The following is a 17,052-nucleotide window of genomic DNA, read 5'->3' as shown; positions in this document are numbered from 1 at the left end:
CTCTAGGTCTCAGGAGAAATTAGAATTATCACCGGCCTATTCTTGTATTTCCCTTCTTCCTGGTACAGGTAACATTAGTATTCGTCCATGACAACTTGAAAGCCTATACCAACGTACAGCTCATTAGAAGATATCACAATTGGATGTGTGACCCAAGTATTGGAAGTCACATAGAAAACTAACTCACTTACACCAAGTGTGGCCCAACCTTCAATCCCACCCACCCCAGGCACCGCTCAATGGATTTCGTCCAGGTACAGCACACCTACATTTACAGAAGGGCATACACAACCTACACAATATAAGCCATTCACACAGACTTGCTAATGGGAAAACACAATTACAGAACCAAGGCTGAACCTCCACTGCAGTAACGAAGTGTTAAACCAATACCACCTTAGCCTGTTCCAGAAGTTCAGGCAGATATGAAAGATCCTGTGGCAACATTTGAAGAGCAGGGAGTTCTCCCAGTGCCCAAGCCAACATTCTTCCCTCAGAGGAAATAAACAGAGCATAAGCTCTGACACAGACCTGTTTCTGTGCTGTAAAATTCTGTGTAATTCTATGTAACCTATACCACCAAAAATACATCAACTGGTCATTTAACCCATTGTTACTTGTGGAATCTTGTGTAACCACTTTGTACCATGCCAGCAGTCACTGCACTTCAAACACTTGGAAGATATTTAAAACATGTGACAGCTTGCAATAAAAATGCAAGTTTTCTTTCATTTCGCCATCACAGTTTGGTTCCAAATGCAATTAAAAAATAATGAACAGTGACTTTTCAATGCCAATTTGAAAGTAATATCAATGGTTTGCGTGGGTGTCCGAACATTAGCTTGCTAGCATTAAGATTAACAAATGCAAGTTAAGCAAATCTCAAGATTTCCTTCCCTCTCATAATACCCTGGAGGATAGGAGCAAGCAGCACTGCCAAGTCCTTCATCCCAACAGCCAAGAATCATAGGTGAAATGTTTGCAGAATCAGAACTTTGCAGCACAGGAGGCAGCCATTTGGCTCGTCAAGCCTGTGCCCGCTCTCAAAGTTATCCACATAGACCCATTTCCCTGCCTTTACCCCATATCCTTTCAAATTTTTCAAATATTTATTCACTTCCTTTGTAAGAGTCATTATGGATTCTATGTCCATTACTACTGCTGGAGCATTCCATGTCCGAACAACCCACCACTTAACAAAAATGTCTGCTAACCTCCCCCTTTGTTCTTTTGGTGATTATCTCAAATTTACATCCTTTAGTTACTGACTTACTGAAAAGTGAAAATACTTTTCCCCTATTTATCTTATCAAAACCCTTCATAATTTTGAAAACTTAGATCAGATTTCCTCTTAGCCTTTAGGTGCTTTGGTTTAGGAAGAATATCAAGTATGTGGAGAGTGCAGAAGAGATTCACTAAGATGACACCAGGGAGAAGAGAACTTAGTTGATTTACTAAACTGGCCCGAGCTCACTTGTCCCACCCCTATAGTTTTGTAAATATCAAAACTGTACCCAGCGTAGAAACACTGCAATTGTATATAGGCCAATGATTTTTTTTAAATGTTACCAATTATCCTACGATTTTAAGAATGAAATTTGCTATTTTTTTCTTAAGTATGAAGTTCTCAGTCTTGATACACTTAGCCATGAATGGTTTACACCAACAATTATAACAAGCTACGTTCCTGATCCGAGCCGTCACTGTGGAGGAGGCGCCACACAGATGCCAGATGCTTTCTGATGCAAAGAAAGCCCTGTGACACTCTTGCAGGCTATTCTGTGGCCGATCTCAGGGCAGCGAAGAGCTGGGAGCAGGTCAATTTCTGGCCAGGCTGGACATTCAATACGGGGAACAAAAAAAGGTGGAGAAAGGTAAGAAAACTGCACAACCACTAGGAAGCACAAGAGCACACAACACAAGGGGTGCCAATGAAAGCCAAACTGCCTGAAAAGGATTAATACACATTACTTTTACGTTAAAAATAGCTTTGCACCTCATGGCTTATTTTAACTACACCCGAAAGTGAGATGTGCAACATTCCAAAAAAAACACCTGCTGGCAAGTTAGTCGTAATTTCTTGATCTCCAGCAGATAATACGCCAAGTGATTGGCGTCATCAAGCTGGGAGACAGCAGAACTTTTCTTAGAGGATTCTTGCCTCTTCCTTTTTACTGTCTCCTTTTACATGGTGGATGATACATGCAACTATTGATTTCACAGCCTGCTCCAGCCAAGCAAGCTGACCTGACTAACCTACACTTCAACCCATCATTATTTTTCCTTGTAGCAGTCAAACTGGAAGGTAAACAGAAGCAAGGCTGCTTGGCTGAAACAGCTATGTGAATAGATTCTATGGATCTAGGGTTACTGCCTTTAGGCCAGTCCAAACGTCAGACAGCACTCAAGCCACAGGTGTGGCTTACATCTGTACTTGATGCCCAACATACCAGACTGAAGTTGAATGGATTAAAGAGAAACTGCTTAATTTTAGCCCTTTGGTATGGATAGCACAGCACCACACCACAGAACAAGATTCAAACCATTTTGCACAGGTTCAGGAGAGTCAGCTCTTGGAGGCAGCTATTAATCAATACTCCAATACATTCAATCAATCTGTGGCCACCAAACTGAAAACTGTAATCAAAAGCTGGGCTCTTATAGCCTGGTTTCAGTTATCAAAGTTAGCCCAGAGACTAAGCTGTTCATTTGCAAACCTTATGTCAATGAAGCAGCTCGATTTCTTCCACTGCATGAATGTGGAGGTTCATGCCTTCCTCAAGCTTTGCTGCTCAGTATAAATGCAAGTTGTTGCTGTTGATCTACTGCATCTTTCAGATGTTGTAGCTGCAGAAATCAATGTTTTATCCAGATTCTTACTTCACAAGGGAGTTTAATGAGCCATGCAGATAAAAGGTTTCACCATCCAACTAATTATATGCTAACCAGCCTGTTTAATACCTAACTCAAATATACTGGCAAGAGGGAAATGTAAATGAAGGGGGAAAAAAACATTGCTTGAAACCACCATCTCCCAATAGTGCACGACCATTCCTTTCAAGTTCTAATTCTTTACAAGTAGCTTCCAAGTGTTATTATTTCAAGTCCTGGAATTACTACTATGCAGATTAAGAGTTTGAACAAGGGGTGGGGTGGGGGGGGGGGGGGATGGGGGCTAGCATGCTATGTAATGTCTGGGTCACATGCTTAAACAAACACTTCTAATTTCCCTTCCCTGTCCCTCCACTACCCACCAAATTTCTGTATCAAGTTTCTCAAAACACATCGGCTAGCGTAAGATGGCTCAAGCGGATCTTCAGAAATTCTTGAACGTTCAAGTTATTTGGGAGCGGGGAAGGGGAAACAAGAGAAAAGAAAACTCAAAACATTTTGAATTTATGGAATGAGTCACCATCTACAGCCTAGTATTGATCAACACCCAAACAGTATCCTGGAAACAAACCGTGCGATAAGAACAAATAGCTGTGATGATCATATTTTTTGGCTCCACCCTTGCTCTTTCCCCCTTCTTCACATGAAAAAAAACTGATTAAGCAGAGAGGCTCTGTGCCCATTTTTAGCACCCAATGTCAACACCTAGCACTCCATGGCAAAATAAACTGCGGCTCTGCCCCAAGAACATGCCTTAATCCATTAAATCCCAGTGGGCAACCTCTCACCTGCACCAGCACAAGTCTCGTTTTCCACAGCAGCCAACTTAACTGCTCGGGGCTCATGCTCTTTGGGGATCCAGTTAAAACCAAAACTCCTTTCACATAGGACCCTTACAACCAGCAGAGCAAGGGACTTTTTCTTCTATTTGCTTTCAGTTTGATTTAAACCAAGGGCCCCAGAGATAGACAAAATATCAACTCACTGGACTACCTAGACAAGCAGGAATGCAGACATTTTGAATCACTAGATACACTCACCATCCGACATGACCCCACCGCACTAATGGGTCCTTTTCAACCCAAGTAAATTATTGCAACTGTTGATATTTCTATTGGCTACTATACTCATGCACACAAAATATTACATTTAGTACTCACTGTCTAAGGAATTACCTAGCTTTGAAACATCCTTAAAATTGAACTATGAAGCACAGACAGCTAATAGAATAAAACTGCACACAAATGTTTAACAAAGATTGTACGTACTGGCCATTCTGGAAATCCTTGTCATTCACAACAGCACAGTTGGTCAACGACAACTCATCTGTTGGGCATCGCGCTGCTTGCATGGTCTGTAAGAAATAGAGGGATCAAATTAGATATTTTCTCAAATGAGTTAGTAAGTTACACTGGTACTAAGTGCACCAAGGAAGCCAGTTATGTGTAAAGTTACATTAAGAGTTATTGTCAGCTATGTAATTACAGAATGCTTACACCTTCTGGGCAATTTATGGCAAATACTGTGCCTAACTCAAGTCTTTCTGGAATATACCCAAACGTTCAGACTTATTTATAAAATACTTACACTACACCTTTCCAGAGTAGACATAAAAATCAGAATAGGTATGCTGTCATTTGGTATTACTGGTAAAATCAGTAATATAGTGCAACAACTAACAGTCAGAAATGAAATCCCAACTAGGACTTAATGAATCATCAGAGGATTGGACCTCTTGTGATATTGCCAGAGTTGTCATTGCGAAGATGGATGCACTCAACAGACTGCAGCAACAGGGGACCATAAATTACCTCAAATTAAATTGCAAGTCAACAAATTTGCACTGAGGAATTTTCATTGATATGGACCTCTTTCTGTCAAATGGAGAAAACCACTACAAGGCCCAAGCCCAAAGTGTCAGATGGCAACAAGGTCAAAAGTGCATTCGGTCAATCAATAATAAACGGGCGACATGAGTTTGGAAACAGTGGGAAAGTTTAAAAAAAACAGCCGTCAGTCTCTGCACACCTTCTGCCTCCCTTTGTGGGTCAGAGAAGCCTATGAGAAGCAGCAGTGATTATATCACAGACAACCCAAAAAAATCTATTTGTATACAATGACACCAAACTTCGATTCAGAATTTCAACAGCACACGCTCAAGGGCTGCAGTGCCCTTTAGGTACCAACATACGGCGTAATAGAATTCAGCTCATCGCTGCTAAAGGACACCAACAGAGTGCAACAATTTCAGTGGCGAGCAGCAAGTCCGATACCCAGCCATTTCCATTCAGCATCTTTGAGCACAGCAGGAACCCAAACATTGCTACTTACACTAACACCACAGATTCCTGATGTTGCATTGATGTGAACAGCAGGAGTGTGCATCTGCAGGTCAATTCCACGTCACAACTCAGGCAGGCGATAGGAGAGGGAGTGAATAAAGGGCTGCTTGGCAGTTGTTTTTTTTAAAGAAATATTGGCACCTCAAGGAGCCAGTTGCCCATAAAGATAAAAATATTCACAGTGATAACAAGGGTGCACATTTCCAATTTAAAAGCTTGGTTCTTTTGTGAACTCATGCATTGCCAATAACTTGTAAAGTTTTTGGTCATTTTCCCCTTTTGTTTCATGCACTCACTAAACAGTAATTAAACAATAACTTGTATCTCAGTGCTATTATGGGCCTAACAGTTTACAATTACTATTAACAATTTACCATTAAACTCACCAAGTTAAAAAGGAGCAATTGCTTTTTTCTTTAAAAAAAATACCCCACCCCTCCATTCTTAAAAAAATCCTGAATGCTTTTAAAAAAAAATCTATAGAATCAATTCGTCCCAGAACCAATTACTTGAAAGGACAGCAAACTCAGCACAGGAACTCAAAACAGAGCCCTGACACATTGCTGCAGTCTCTTAGCTCATCAGTCATCAAAATGACAACCCTGGCAATATCACAAGAGGCCCACTCCTCTGAAGATTCATAGAGTCCTCATTCGAATTTCATGCCAGTCAGCAGTTGCACTGTATTACTGATTTTACCAATCGTACCAAATTCCAAAAGAGAGTACCTGGAGGGGAGCACTAACTACCTCAAATTAAACAGCAACTGAACAAAACTACACAGAGGAATTTATTTTGTTAGAAAAAACTACATAAGACAGAGGCCCAAGTGCCAGATGCCAAGGTCAAAAGTACATAAGGTCAAGAATAGCGAGTAGTGACATTGGCTTGGAAAGAGGGAGGGAGAGGTTAAAAAAAATGATTTATCATCCTGTGCAGCACCACCCCACCACACTGGACCATCCTTGTAGGACAGAGAAGCACCAAGCAGCAGCAGTGGCTGCATCCCAGACAGCCCAAAAGAATCCACAAATTATATGTCAAAGATTCTATTCCTTCTCAGACATGAAGAAACAGCCATATGTCTAGTAGCAAGACAGGGCACACCCAGAGCACTTGCCAACAAGAAAATCACTGTGGTGAAGGAGTATGGAAGCCCCCTAATAGTTCATTATACCCAAGGTATAAATGGTGGTAAGAACTCACTGCACCAGATAACTAAGTGAATTACAGCACCACAGGAACTAGTAAATGTCGGCATTTTCCAGACTTGACTTGTTGCTCCAAGTCTGAGTAGTTCTTGTGCTTCTCCTACCCTCTGAGGAAAAGCCAACATCCCCCTAGATTGATATGGACACTGCTGGTTCAGTCAGCACCTTTCTGACATAATGCAGCTTAGAAATCTTTTTGCATTTTGTGCCCCAGAATGCATTCCTCAGTTATACGATAGCATGTTATGCTCACACCCAGCAATTGGCCCAAACTTTATGAATACTCCTGTAGAATCTGAGGTAACAACTTACATTTATATAGCACCTTTAACGTAGCAAAACTTTCCAAAGCACTTCACAAGAGTGTAATCAGACAAAAATTGACACCAAGTTCCTGTACAACTTCATCACATTAGAATCATTCTCCTCTCACTACCCTCCCAATGGCTGAGTGAGGAAGGCACCATTTGGTAAAGTATATTATCCTCCCCAGTTAGGAAGACAGGTGTCTCAGGTTTGATGAATTTGGTTCCAAGATGACATGCCTGGCAATTGAAGATTGGAAATAAGTCATTGATCTGCGGCAGACTTGGTCATGAGACTTTAGCTAGGCAATCTGAAGTGCACAAAAGCACCAGTTAGTTAACAGCTAGCTTGGCTCATTGACAGGATCTGCAGGGTCAGACTCTACATTGGCAGCTGGGATTCCTCCCACTTGGTTTCGGACAATCTTGCAGGTCAATGCCGTAACAGGTAGGTTAGCATTAGCTAGAGGAGCAATGGGACACTGTATGGCTTGAGTGTGTTAAATTCCAACAGCCCCCTCATGCATGCAAGTTAGCAAAGTGTGCAAGTTGTCTGGGGTGAGCTAAGTGGGATGTATCACAATGAGGAGAAAGTGTGTATTCCATATCAGGTAAAAGGAAACTCCACCCAAGTGGGTTTCTCAGTAGCTTGGTTAGGGGGCTGAAGTACAGTGATGGATTTCTGCACAGATCAGACAACCAATCAAAAAAAAAATTGCATGCAATAAAACTATACAGACCAGCAAGGTAGGATGCTGCAATTGACCTCAGTATTACTGGGTTGAGGGGGTGAAGAATGGGAGGCATGGGATAAATTGAGTTAGGATTCCTGCTCCTGACCACTATTCAGTAATGGGCACTGGAAACACATGGACATTAGATAAGGAGACAATCATGCTGGTTTGTACTGCCCCATGGGCAAACAGCTAATGACATGGCCTCTTACACTGTTCCAATGAAGCTCAACGCAAGTTCAAGGAACAGCACCTCATCTTTCGTTTAGGCACTTTACAACTTTCTGGACTCTACATTGATTTCAGTAACTTCAGATCATAACCACTGCTCCCATTTTTTCCGTCAGCAAGTGCTGGTAAAGGTTCTGCTGTTGCCATTTACAGCTAATCTACACCAATCTTTTGTTTCTTAACCTGTCCCATTACCACCTTCCTCGCCTTGCACCATCATCCCTTTTGTTATTTAATCACTCTTGCCCTCTACCCTATCACAGACCTTCCCTTTTGTTCTTTCCTCCCTCCCTCCTTTCCCTGGCTCTGTACTTGCTTAAAAACTTTAACATCTTCCAGTTCTGACGAAAAGGTCTTCGACCTGAAAAATTAGCTGTTGCTTTCTCCACAGATGCTGCCTCACTTGCTGAGCTTTTCCAGCATTTTCTGTTTTTATTTCAGATTTCCAGCACCAGCAGTATTTTGCTTTTAAGCTAATGAAATTCACTCTCCAGGCTCAAGAATTCCCATTGGAACGAGATGCCAGTAGCCCATGTACTCCAGCATGAAACACAACCATCAGGATAGAGAGCAAGGGATAGGATAGGAAACTGGAGGGGGAAAGTAACTTGCACTAAGCAGCCCATTTATACTGCAGGAATGGAGTGTGTTCACAGTACAGCTACAAACACAGCTGGAAGAAAAACTGAAGTGCACTCGTTCAAAAGCAAGCAAAGTACAGCTAGTTCAAAGCAATCTTATAATATCATGATGTGGAGATGCTGGTGATGGACTGGGGTTGACAATTGTAAACAATTTTACAACAAATTTCTATAACTTGGTGTTGTAAAATTGTTTACAATTATAATATCATAGTAGATACAGCAAAGGAGGAGGCCATTTGGTCCATCGTGCCTGTGCCAGCTCTTTGAAAGAGCTATCCAATTAATCCCATTCCCCTGCTCTTTCCCCATAACCCTGTACATTTTTTCCCTTCAAGTATTTATCCAATTCCCTTTTGAAAGTTACTATTGAATCTGCTTCCACCACCCTTTCAGGCAGTGTATTCCAGATCATTACAATTCGCTGCATAAAAAAAATGCTTCAAGTCACCTCTGGCTCTTTTGCCGATCACCTTAACGCTGGGTCCTCTGGTTATCGACCTGCCACTGGAAACAGTTTCTCCTTATTTACTTGATCAAAACCAGTCATGATTTTGAACACCACTATCAAATCTCCTCCTTAACCTTCTCTGTTCTAAGCAGTACAACCCCAGTTTCTCCAGTCTCCATATAACTGAAGTCCCTCATCCCTGGCACTATTCTCTTCTGCACTCTCTCTAAGACCATGACATCCTTCCTAAAGTGTGGTGCCTAGAATTGAACAACACTCCAGCTCAGGCCTACCCAGTATTTTATAAAGGTTTAGCATAACTTCCTTGCTTTTGTACTTTAGGCCTCTATTAATAAAGCCCAGGAACCCATATGCTTTTTTAGCAGCCTTCTCAACTCGTCCTGCCACCTTCAAAGATTTGTGTATGTGCACCCCCAGTTCTCAGTTCCTACACCCCCTTTAAAATTGTACCATTTAGCTTATATTGCCTCTCCTCATTCTTCCTACCAAAATGCATGACTTCAGAGTTTGCGTTAAATTTCATCTGCCATGCGTCTGCCCATTTCACCAGTCTGTCTATGTCCTCCTGAAGTCTGTTACTAACCTCCACATTGTTCACTACATTTCAGAGTTCCATGAAATGATACCCTCTATACCCAAGTCCAGGTCATTAATATATATTAAAAAAGAGCAGTGGTCCTAATCCTGACCCCTGGGGACCACCACTGTATACTTCCCTCCAGTCTGAAAAACAACCTTTCACCACTACTCTGCTTTCTGTCCCCTAGCTAATTTTGTATCCACGCAGTCACAGTTCCTCTAATCCCACAGGCTTTAATTTTGCTAACAAGTCTATTATGTGGTACTTCCATCAAATGCCTTTTGAAAGTCCATATACACAACATCAACTGAACTACCTTCATCAACCCTCTTCATTACTTCATCAAAGAAGTCAATCAAGTTAGTCAAACAATTTTCCTTTAACAAATCCATGCTGACTTTCATTAGCCCGTGATTTTCCAAGTGCCAATTTATTTTGCCCTGGATTGTTATCTCAAAGTTTCCCCACCACTGACGTTAGGCTGACTGGCCTGTAATTGCCAGGTTTATCCCTCTCTTTTTTGAAAAGGGGTGTAACAATTGCAATCCTCCAGTCCTCTGGCACCATCCCCATAATGAAAGAAGACTGGAAGATTGTGGCCAGAGCCTCTGCAATTTCCACCCTTACTTCCTTCAGTAACCTAGGATGCATCCCATCTGGACCAGGTGACTTTTCTACTTTATTAAAAAAACAATTGGCATTACTCAAAGTACCACCTCTATTTTTATCCTACCCAACATCGCTACTACCACCTCCTTTACTGCTACGTCAGCATCCTCTTCTCTCGTGAAGACAGATGCAAAGTATTAATTCAGTGCCTCAGCTATGCCCTCTGCCTCCACGAGATATCCTTTTTTGTCCCTAAATTGGTCCCACGCTTCCTTCCACTACCCTTTTACTATTTATATGTTTATAAAAGACTTCTCCAAGTTCCCTTTTATGTTAGCTGCTAATCTATTCTCATACTCTCTCTTTGCCCCTCTTATTCCCTTGTTTAGATTTCTTCTGTACGTCCTATATTCAGCTTGGTTCTCTACCGTATCATGAACCTTACATTAATCATAAATCTCCTTCTATCTCAATCTTGATATCTTTAGTCACTTTTATTCAAATGTGTTGCCAAACTTGCCTACAGATGGTTAGTTAAGATGCAAACCGTCATGGACTGCTCCTGTTGAAATGAGATCAAGTGCACTTAATCTCAGCACAGAATAATTATAGAAAACTTAAAAAAGGTGCTGCATCTTTATGTGACACTGAAGTTAAAAGAAACAAAAAAAACCTATAACTTCCAGGCAGTGCAGCAATGCGACTGCAGTGCTCAAACCTCCATTTCGCAGACTGCAGCTGGACATTCCAACCCACCCACAACCTGACAAAAAGTCACTAAAAAAAGAAAGCTCCTTCAAATTGCACACTCGTTATTGAAGTACCTCGCCAATTATTTCAGTTTCTGTTATTTTTCCCATTGAAGATCAGCCGAACAGATCAATCTTCCATACAGCAACTTCTTTTTGTAGATTTCTGTATACAACAGAACTCACTCAATTCAGCTGCAGCAGGACTGATTAATGCAAATAGCAATGATTTATTTAGGCACAATTCACAAAAACACTGGTACCAGCACAATTTGCTGATTGATTGCTGATCAATTTGCCCAGTTTAATCATAATGACACCACTTAGCACAAAAGACATCAATGCAATACTGATGGCGTTCAGCAAACTAGTGTAATTTTTTTGATTGCAAGTAGCTATACGTTGAACATATACACGATCACTTAAAAGTCTACGTCTTACTTTCCCCTTCAATTTATTACCATCAACCAATTTATAGACCGTTCCTCACCATTTTAGTTTTAAAGCAATCTGAAATTTTTTTTTAAAATGGTACAGTATCAACAAAAGTCACCATGAAGCTGTCGGATTGTCGTAAAAACCCAACTGGTTCACTAATGGCGTCTAGGGAAGGAAACCGGTCATCCTTCCCCTAGCCTTGCCTATATGGGACTCCAGTACCACACCAATGTAGTACAGTCTTAACTGCCCACTGAAGTGGCCTCGGAAGCATCTAATTTTCTCAGGGCAGCTAAGGATGGGCAATAAATGCCAGCCTTGCCAGCAATGCCCACATCCTAAGAATGAACAAATAAAAATTTGCTTTCCAGGATATTCCTCCAGTCTTCCTCAATTCCACTCCCAAAGGGGCCTCTGAATCAGATTAGTTGCACAATGAAGACCAAGTTGTTGCTCTTCCTGAACTGCAACAAACCAATAATGGCAAGAGAGCCAAGGACCTGCTCTCTCCGCCCAGCAAATCTCTCATCCAGGACAGTTCCTGCCCTCCTCCAATTCTGGCCTCTTGCGCATCCCTGATTTTCTTCACTCCACCACTGGCGGCCTTGCTTTTAGCTGCCTAGGCCCTAAGCTCTGGCATTTCCTCCCTAAACCTCTTCACCTCTCTCTCCTCCCTTAAGACGTTCCTTAAAACCTACCTCCACCTGTCCTAATATCTCCATATGTGGCTCGGTGTCAAACTTTGTTTGATATTCACTCCTGTAAAGCACCTTGGGACATATTATATTAAAAGGCGCTATATAAATGAAAGTTGTTGCTGTCGTCAGACTGTTCAATAGTTTTCATAATTTTGCTCCATCTGGAATCCTCTCTGCCTTGACTTCTGTAAAACTGGGCAGCCCCACACCATATTCTTAACAGAGCCATCATAATGCCAACAAGTATCAGCAGGCACCATGTCCATCTTGGACAATCTAAAAGATGCACCTCCTACGTTCCCATGATCTTATTCATCTTCAGAGCAGCACATGGAGAATGGACTGCTCCCCAACTTGCGAGGTGCATCCTTGCTACTTGTAGATTGGTCACGGGGGCAATGTGCCCCGAATGCGGTTAACATAATTACATAAGAACATAAGAAATAGGAGCAGGAGTAGGCCAATCCAATCAGCCCCTCGAGCCTGCTCCGCCATTCAATAAGATCATGGCTGATCTGATCCTAACCTCAAATCTAAATTCATGTCCAATTTCCTGCCCACTCCCCGTAACCCCTAATTCCCTTTACTTCTAGGAAACTGTCTATTTCTGCTTTGAATTTATTTAACGATGTAGCTTCCACAGTTATAATTCCTAAGCTTGCCCCTCTTTTTAAAAATTTGTTCTCCGGATTTTTCCCACTTGTGGGGGAGTCCAAAACTAAGGGCCATAGAGATAAGATAGTCACCAATAAATCCAGTAAGGAATTCAGGAGAAACTGCTTTACCCAGAGTGGAACTTGCTACATCTTGGGAGTAGATGAGGTGAATGGCATAGATGTATTTAAGGGGAAGCTAGGTAAGTACATGAGATAGAAAGGAATCAAAGGATATGCTGATAGGGTTAGATGAAGTAGAGTGGGATGAGGCTCGTGTGGAGCATAAAGACTGACACAGACCAGTTGGGCTGAATGGCCTGTTCTGTGCTCTAAATTCCAACATAATGTACTGTGAGTAATGCTGGCAAGGCCACATTTATTGCCCATCCTAGGTCCTTGAGAAGGTAACGGCTTACTAGATCACTTCAGAGAACATGAGAATGTATGAACTCAAGTCACATGCAAGAGACAGGTTCCCCCCTTCTGTCCAGAGCATCTAGAACTAGTGGGCATAGTCTCAGGACAAGGTGTCAGCCATTTAGGACTGAGATAAGGAGAAATTTCTTCACTCAGGCTTGTGAATCTTTGGAATTCTCTACCCCAGAGGGCCGTGAATGCTCAGGCGTTCAGTATATTCAAGGCTGAGATTGATAGATTTTTAGACTGCATGGCAATCAAGGGATGTGGGGATCAGGCAGGAAAGTGGAGTTGAGGTCGAAGATCAGCCATAATCTTATTGAAGGGCAAAGCAGGCTCGAGGGGCCATGTGGCCTCTCCTATTTCTTCTTGAAGAACATAACCTGTTGGATTTTTAGCAATCCATCAGCTTTCTGGTGTTCATCCACAATTATTAGATTTATGAATTCAATTTGACAACTTATCACAGTGAGAATTTATTTCATGACCTTTGAGTTGCTACTCCAGTAGCATCACCACTTCACGACCATACCTCGACTGTTTGACATAGTCTGCGAATGTGATTCGTGCATTGCACTTCGATAGCCAAGTTAACAATGCGATTCGGAATAGCAGAGATTCCAAAACCAATCCCTGGGGATCCCCACTCAGCACTTACCCCACCCTCAACTCCTGTAACAAGCACCTGGTTAAACCTCAAACACCACAAGTCAGGGACAAGAAAAGGCCATTGCAACCACTGAAGATCATCTCTCCCATGACAGCAATCAATTTTATTTTAAATGACTCCAAATATTTTTGCTTTTAACAGGCATGAACCTTCAAGTATTGGAACCATCTAAGGCTCAAGTTAGAAACTATAATTCTCATCCAGTTACCACATATACTCAGTGTATGGTTTAGCACCCATTTCCCTTCCCCTCTTCACAGCTATTACGCTATAGTACCCGTTGACACCATATATTCCCAGAAAGCGGACAGGACTTTCAGGTCAATTTGAGGTCTGCATTCAACAGAACACAGGCCAAAATAAAACCTCTTTAGCAACCATATAATTTCTATTCAGAGGCAATGGTCACTGTTCAGAAAAGTTAGATTCGCTTAGGATCCCACATTATCAGATGTCAATCTTGGCAGTTAGGGTCGTGAAACAGAATGCATACTAATGATGGACAAATACTTAATGCAAGTCTTCTACCTATTTCTACAAGTAAAACAGGAAGAGTTACTCATGTACTGCCTCATACTACACAGCAGTCAAGCTGATTCAAGTATAAACTCGAGAGGGTATTCAGCTTGTACAGTGCTGAGAAACTGAATGTCACTTCAGAAAGACCATTATTATCTAATGGAAATTCAAAGACAGTACTTGCATATGTATGTATGCATTTTATTGACCATTCCTAAGGGTACAATTGATTGAACAAAGGACAAACTACCTTGCACGGTAAAGGAGGAGGAGGGCGCCTGCTTAATGCATGCAAATCACTGCTTAAGGCAAGCTATCGAGGCAGTCAGGTTTAAAGAAAATCAAAATTGATTCTATTACACCTGCAAAACAACAAAAAAAATCAAGACCTGCATCATTACAACCCAACTCATTATAACTGAGTCACATGTCAAATGATTCTCAGCCAGATATGCTGGTTTCATGCAGAAGAAAAACACTAAATCCCCCATTTGACACAGAAAGAGATGCAGTAGAGATTTGTAAAATTGAAAGCAATAGTGAAATGGTATTAAGCCTCCATTGCACTCAAAAAACCCAGAAAATGCTGCAAATACATCACAGGCCAATCAGCACCTGAAAAGTGGAAGAAAGTCATTTTTTTAAAAATTCATTTTCAATACATGGACCATCCCTGGCAAGGTCAGTATTTATTGCCCATCCTTAGCTGTCCTAAAAAGGCAGCCAGGCTACTTCAGAAGGCAGCCAAGAGTCAACCACATTGCAGTGGACTGCAATTGGCCAGACTGGGTCAAGGCAGCAGGTTTCCTTCCCTAAAAGGACATTAGTGAACCAGTTGGGTTTTTACAACAAACAAACAGTTTCATGGTCACTTATACTGATGCCAGCACTTTTAAAAAAATATATTTCCAGATTTTTCAAACTACCATGGTGAGATGCCATGGAGACAAGGAGTCTGCCCTCAAACCATTCACCTCCCCCCTCCTTTCAGATGCTGATGGATCAGCTATGTATTTCTAGCTTATTCTGCTTCCAGCATTTTCCTTTTATCTCTTCCAAATTCCATATGGGTTGTGATTTGAAAACATGGGCAAGATCACATTTTCTTACAAACAGCATTTACACACAAATCAAAAGAGAAATGTTTAATGCCAATGAGTGAAAAAGCAAGAGTGAATGAGACAAAAATATTGCACAGGGGTACAAAATGGTTTCTCAGTGTGAATTAGTATCCAAAATGACAATAAGCAAGAGCCCCATAGACATTCATATTGCATAAGTATGCTATTAATTTCAGAATGTATCCACTTGTGTTACAAGAACCCAGAATCAGCTGCAGCTTATACTTTACACTGGTCCATTGGAAGAAAAACTATTTATTTCAATAAGGTGACAAACATCATCTGTTCACCACACAAGAAAAACTCCCCTCCAACAAAAATTACCATTCTTGGCTCATCCTTGAAAGCACCTCAATACCATTTGGGATGTAAACCCTTTCGTCTTATCAGAACATTAGAAAGCTGTTTTTTTAAAAAAAAACCTGAACTCTAAATATAACTTTGATCTTGCTCCACGTTAAACAGATTAAATCCATCAACAGCAACCCACCCCCACAATCGTTTTGACTCAGACGCCTTGCAGTAACATTAAACAAATACAATGCAACATAAAAACCCCTGATAGCATCATGCATAGTAGTTTATTTCTGTGGAGTTCTGACGAAAGGTCTTCGGCCTGAAACGTTAACTCTGGGTTTCTTTCGCCACAGATGCTGCCTCACTTGCTGAGCTTCTGCAGCATTTCGTATTTTTTTTTTAATTTTAGTTTATTTCTATGTCCCACTTCCGAGCGGCTGTCAAACGCAGCGAGCATTCTGCAGCAATTCTACCCGTGTGTGTGTGTGGTGTGACTGTAGTGGCCAGAGGGAATCGGTGGACACCTCAACCCCGGTCCATCCCCTCCCTTCACCTGCCCTCCGGGGAGGGGGGCAGAGACAGTAATAGGGCTGGGTGGAGGGGGTGTAAGGGAAAGAAGGCAGCAGCCGCTGTCAGAACCCCGGGCCGTTCTAGAACGCGGTGTTGCCTCTCTGTGTTGCGCTCCGTGTATCCACATTCGGAGACATTGTTACATTGTAACCGGCCCGGGCCAGGCCCACTTCACACAGACAGAGAGAGAGGCAGACAGACAGACACAGACACAGACACAGACCTGCATCAAACCCACCCCCCAGACTCACACCCGCAACCACCACTTCCCTCCCTCAGTGCCGGACTCACCCGGCTTGCCATCTTGACTGTCTGATGAGTTAGACTATGAGCTACTCAGCTCCACTACGGCTCTCCCTCCTCCACATACACACCCCGGACAGGGCGCTATATAACATCCGCACCTCGCGTCACCGCGCACCGCCGTGACGCCAGCACGACGCCCCGCCCCACTCAGTCGCTGCTGGTTTTGCTCACGTGGAGCTTTTATCGCGGTTTCAATGTGTGGCCTCCAGTCTTTGGGTTTGTTGTTGCGCTCACCTGTTATTTAATTATTCATTCTCATCTGTTTTCTTTCATGCGTTTCTCCGTCTCAAGGTTGCACTGTCATTTATCACCGGGGTTTGTGCTGCGGTCAGATGGAAACAGCAGGCTGTTGATGCAGTGAATATTGGAGCAGATCCTGTTGCTCGTGCACACATTCGGTTTATTGATCGCAATAAAGGTGTTCACAATTATGAGGGGTTTTGATAGAGTAAATCGGGAGGAATTGTTTCTACTGGCAGGAGAATCAATAACCAGAGGACACAGATTTCAGGTAACTGGCCAAAGAACCAGTGGAGAGATGAGAATGTTTTTTATGCAGTAAGTTGTTACGATCTGGAATGCACTCCCTGAAGG

The 17,052-nt window shown here is 42.1% G+C and overlaps 1 protein-coding gene across 2 annotated transcripts in view; it reads right to left on the bottom strand.

Moving 5' to 3' along the window:
• LOC137300014 (vesicle-fusing ATPase) overlaps positions 1-16,542 on the bottom strand; it is a 218,961-nt gene extending 202,419 nt beyond the window's left edge. For both annotated transcript variants that reach the window (XM_067969099.1, XM_067969100.1), the window contains exons 1-2: positions 16,444-16,542; positions 4,161-4,246 (exon numbers count right to left, since the gene is read on the bottom strand). In XM_067969099.1, coding sequence (XP_067825200.1) covers positions 4,161-4,246; positions 16,444-16,455 — 98 coding nt within the window. In that variant the 5' untranslated portion in view covers positions 16,456-16,542. The remainder of the gene's footprint in view (positions 1-4,160; positions 4,247-16,443) is intronic.
• Between the last annotated feature and the right edge of the window lie 510 nt (positions 16,543-17,052).

The sequence above is a fragment of the Heptranchias perlo genome, chromosome 30, assembly GCF_035084215.1.
Source record: "Heptranchias perlo isolate sHepPer1 chromosome 30, sHepPer1.hap1, whole genome shotgun sequence".
NCBI classification, from domain to species: Eukaryota; Metazoa; Chordata; class Chondrichthyes; order Hexanchiformes; family Hexanchidae; genus Heptranchias; species Heptranchias perlo.
The sequence above is the reverse complement of the archived record's forward strand: the minus strand, read 5'-3'. Positions and strand labels throughout refer to the sequence as shown.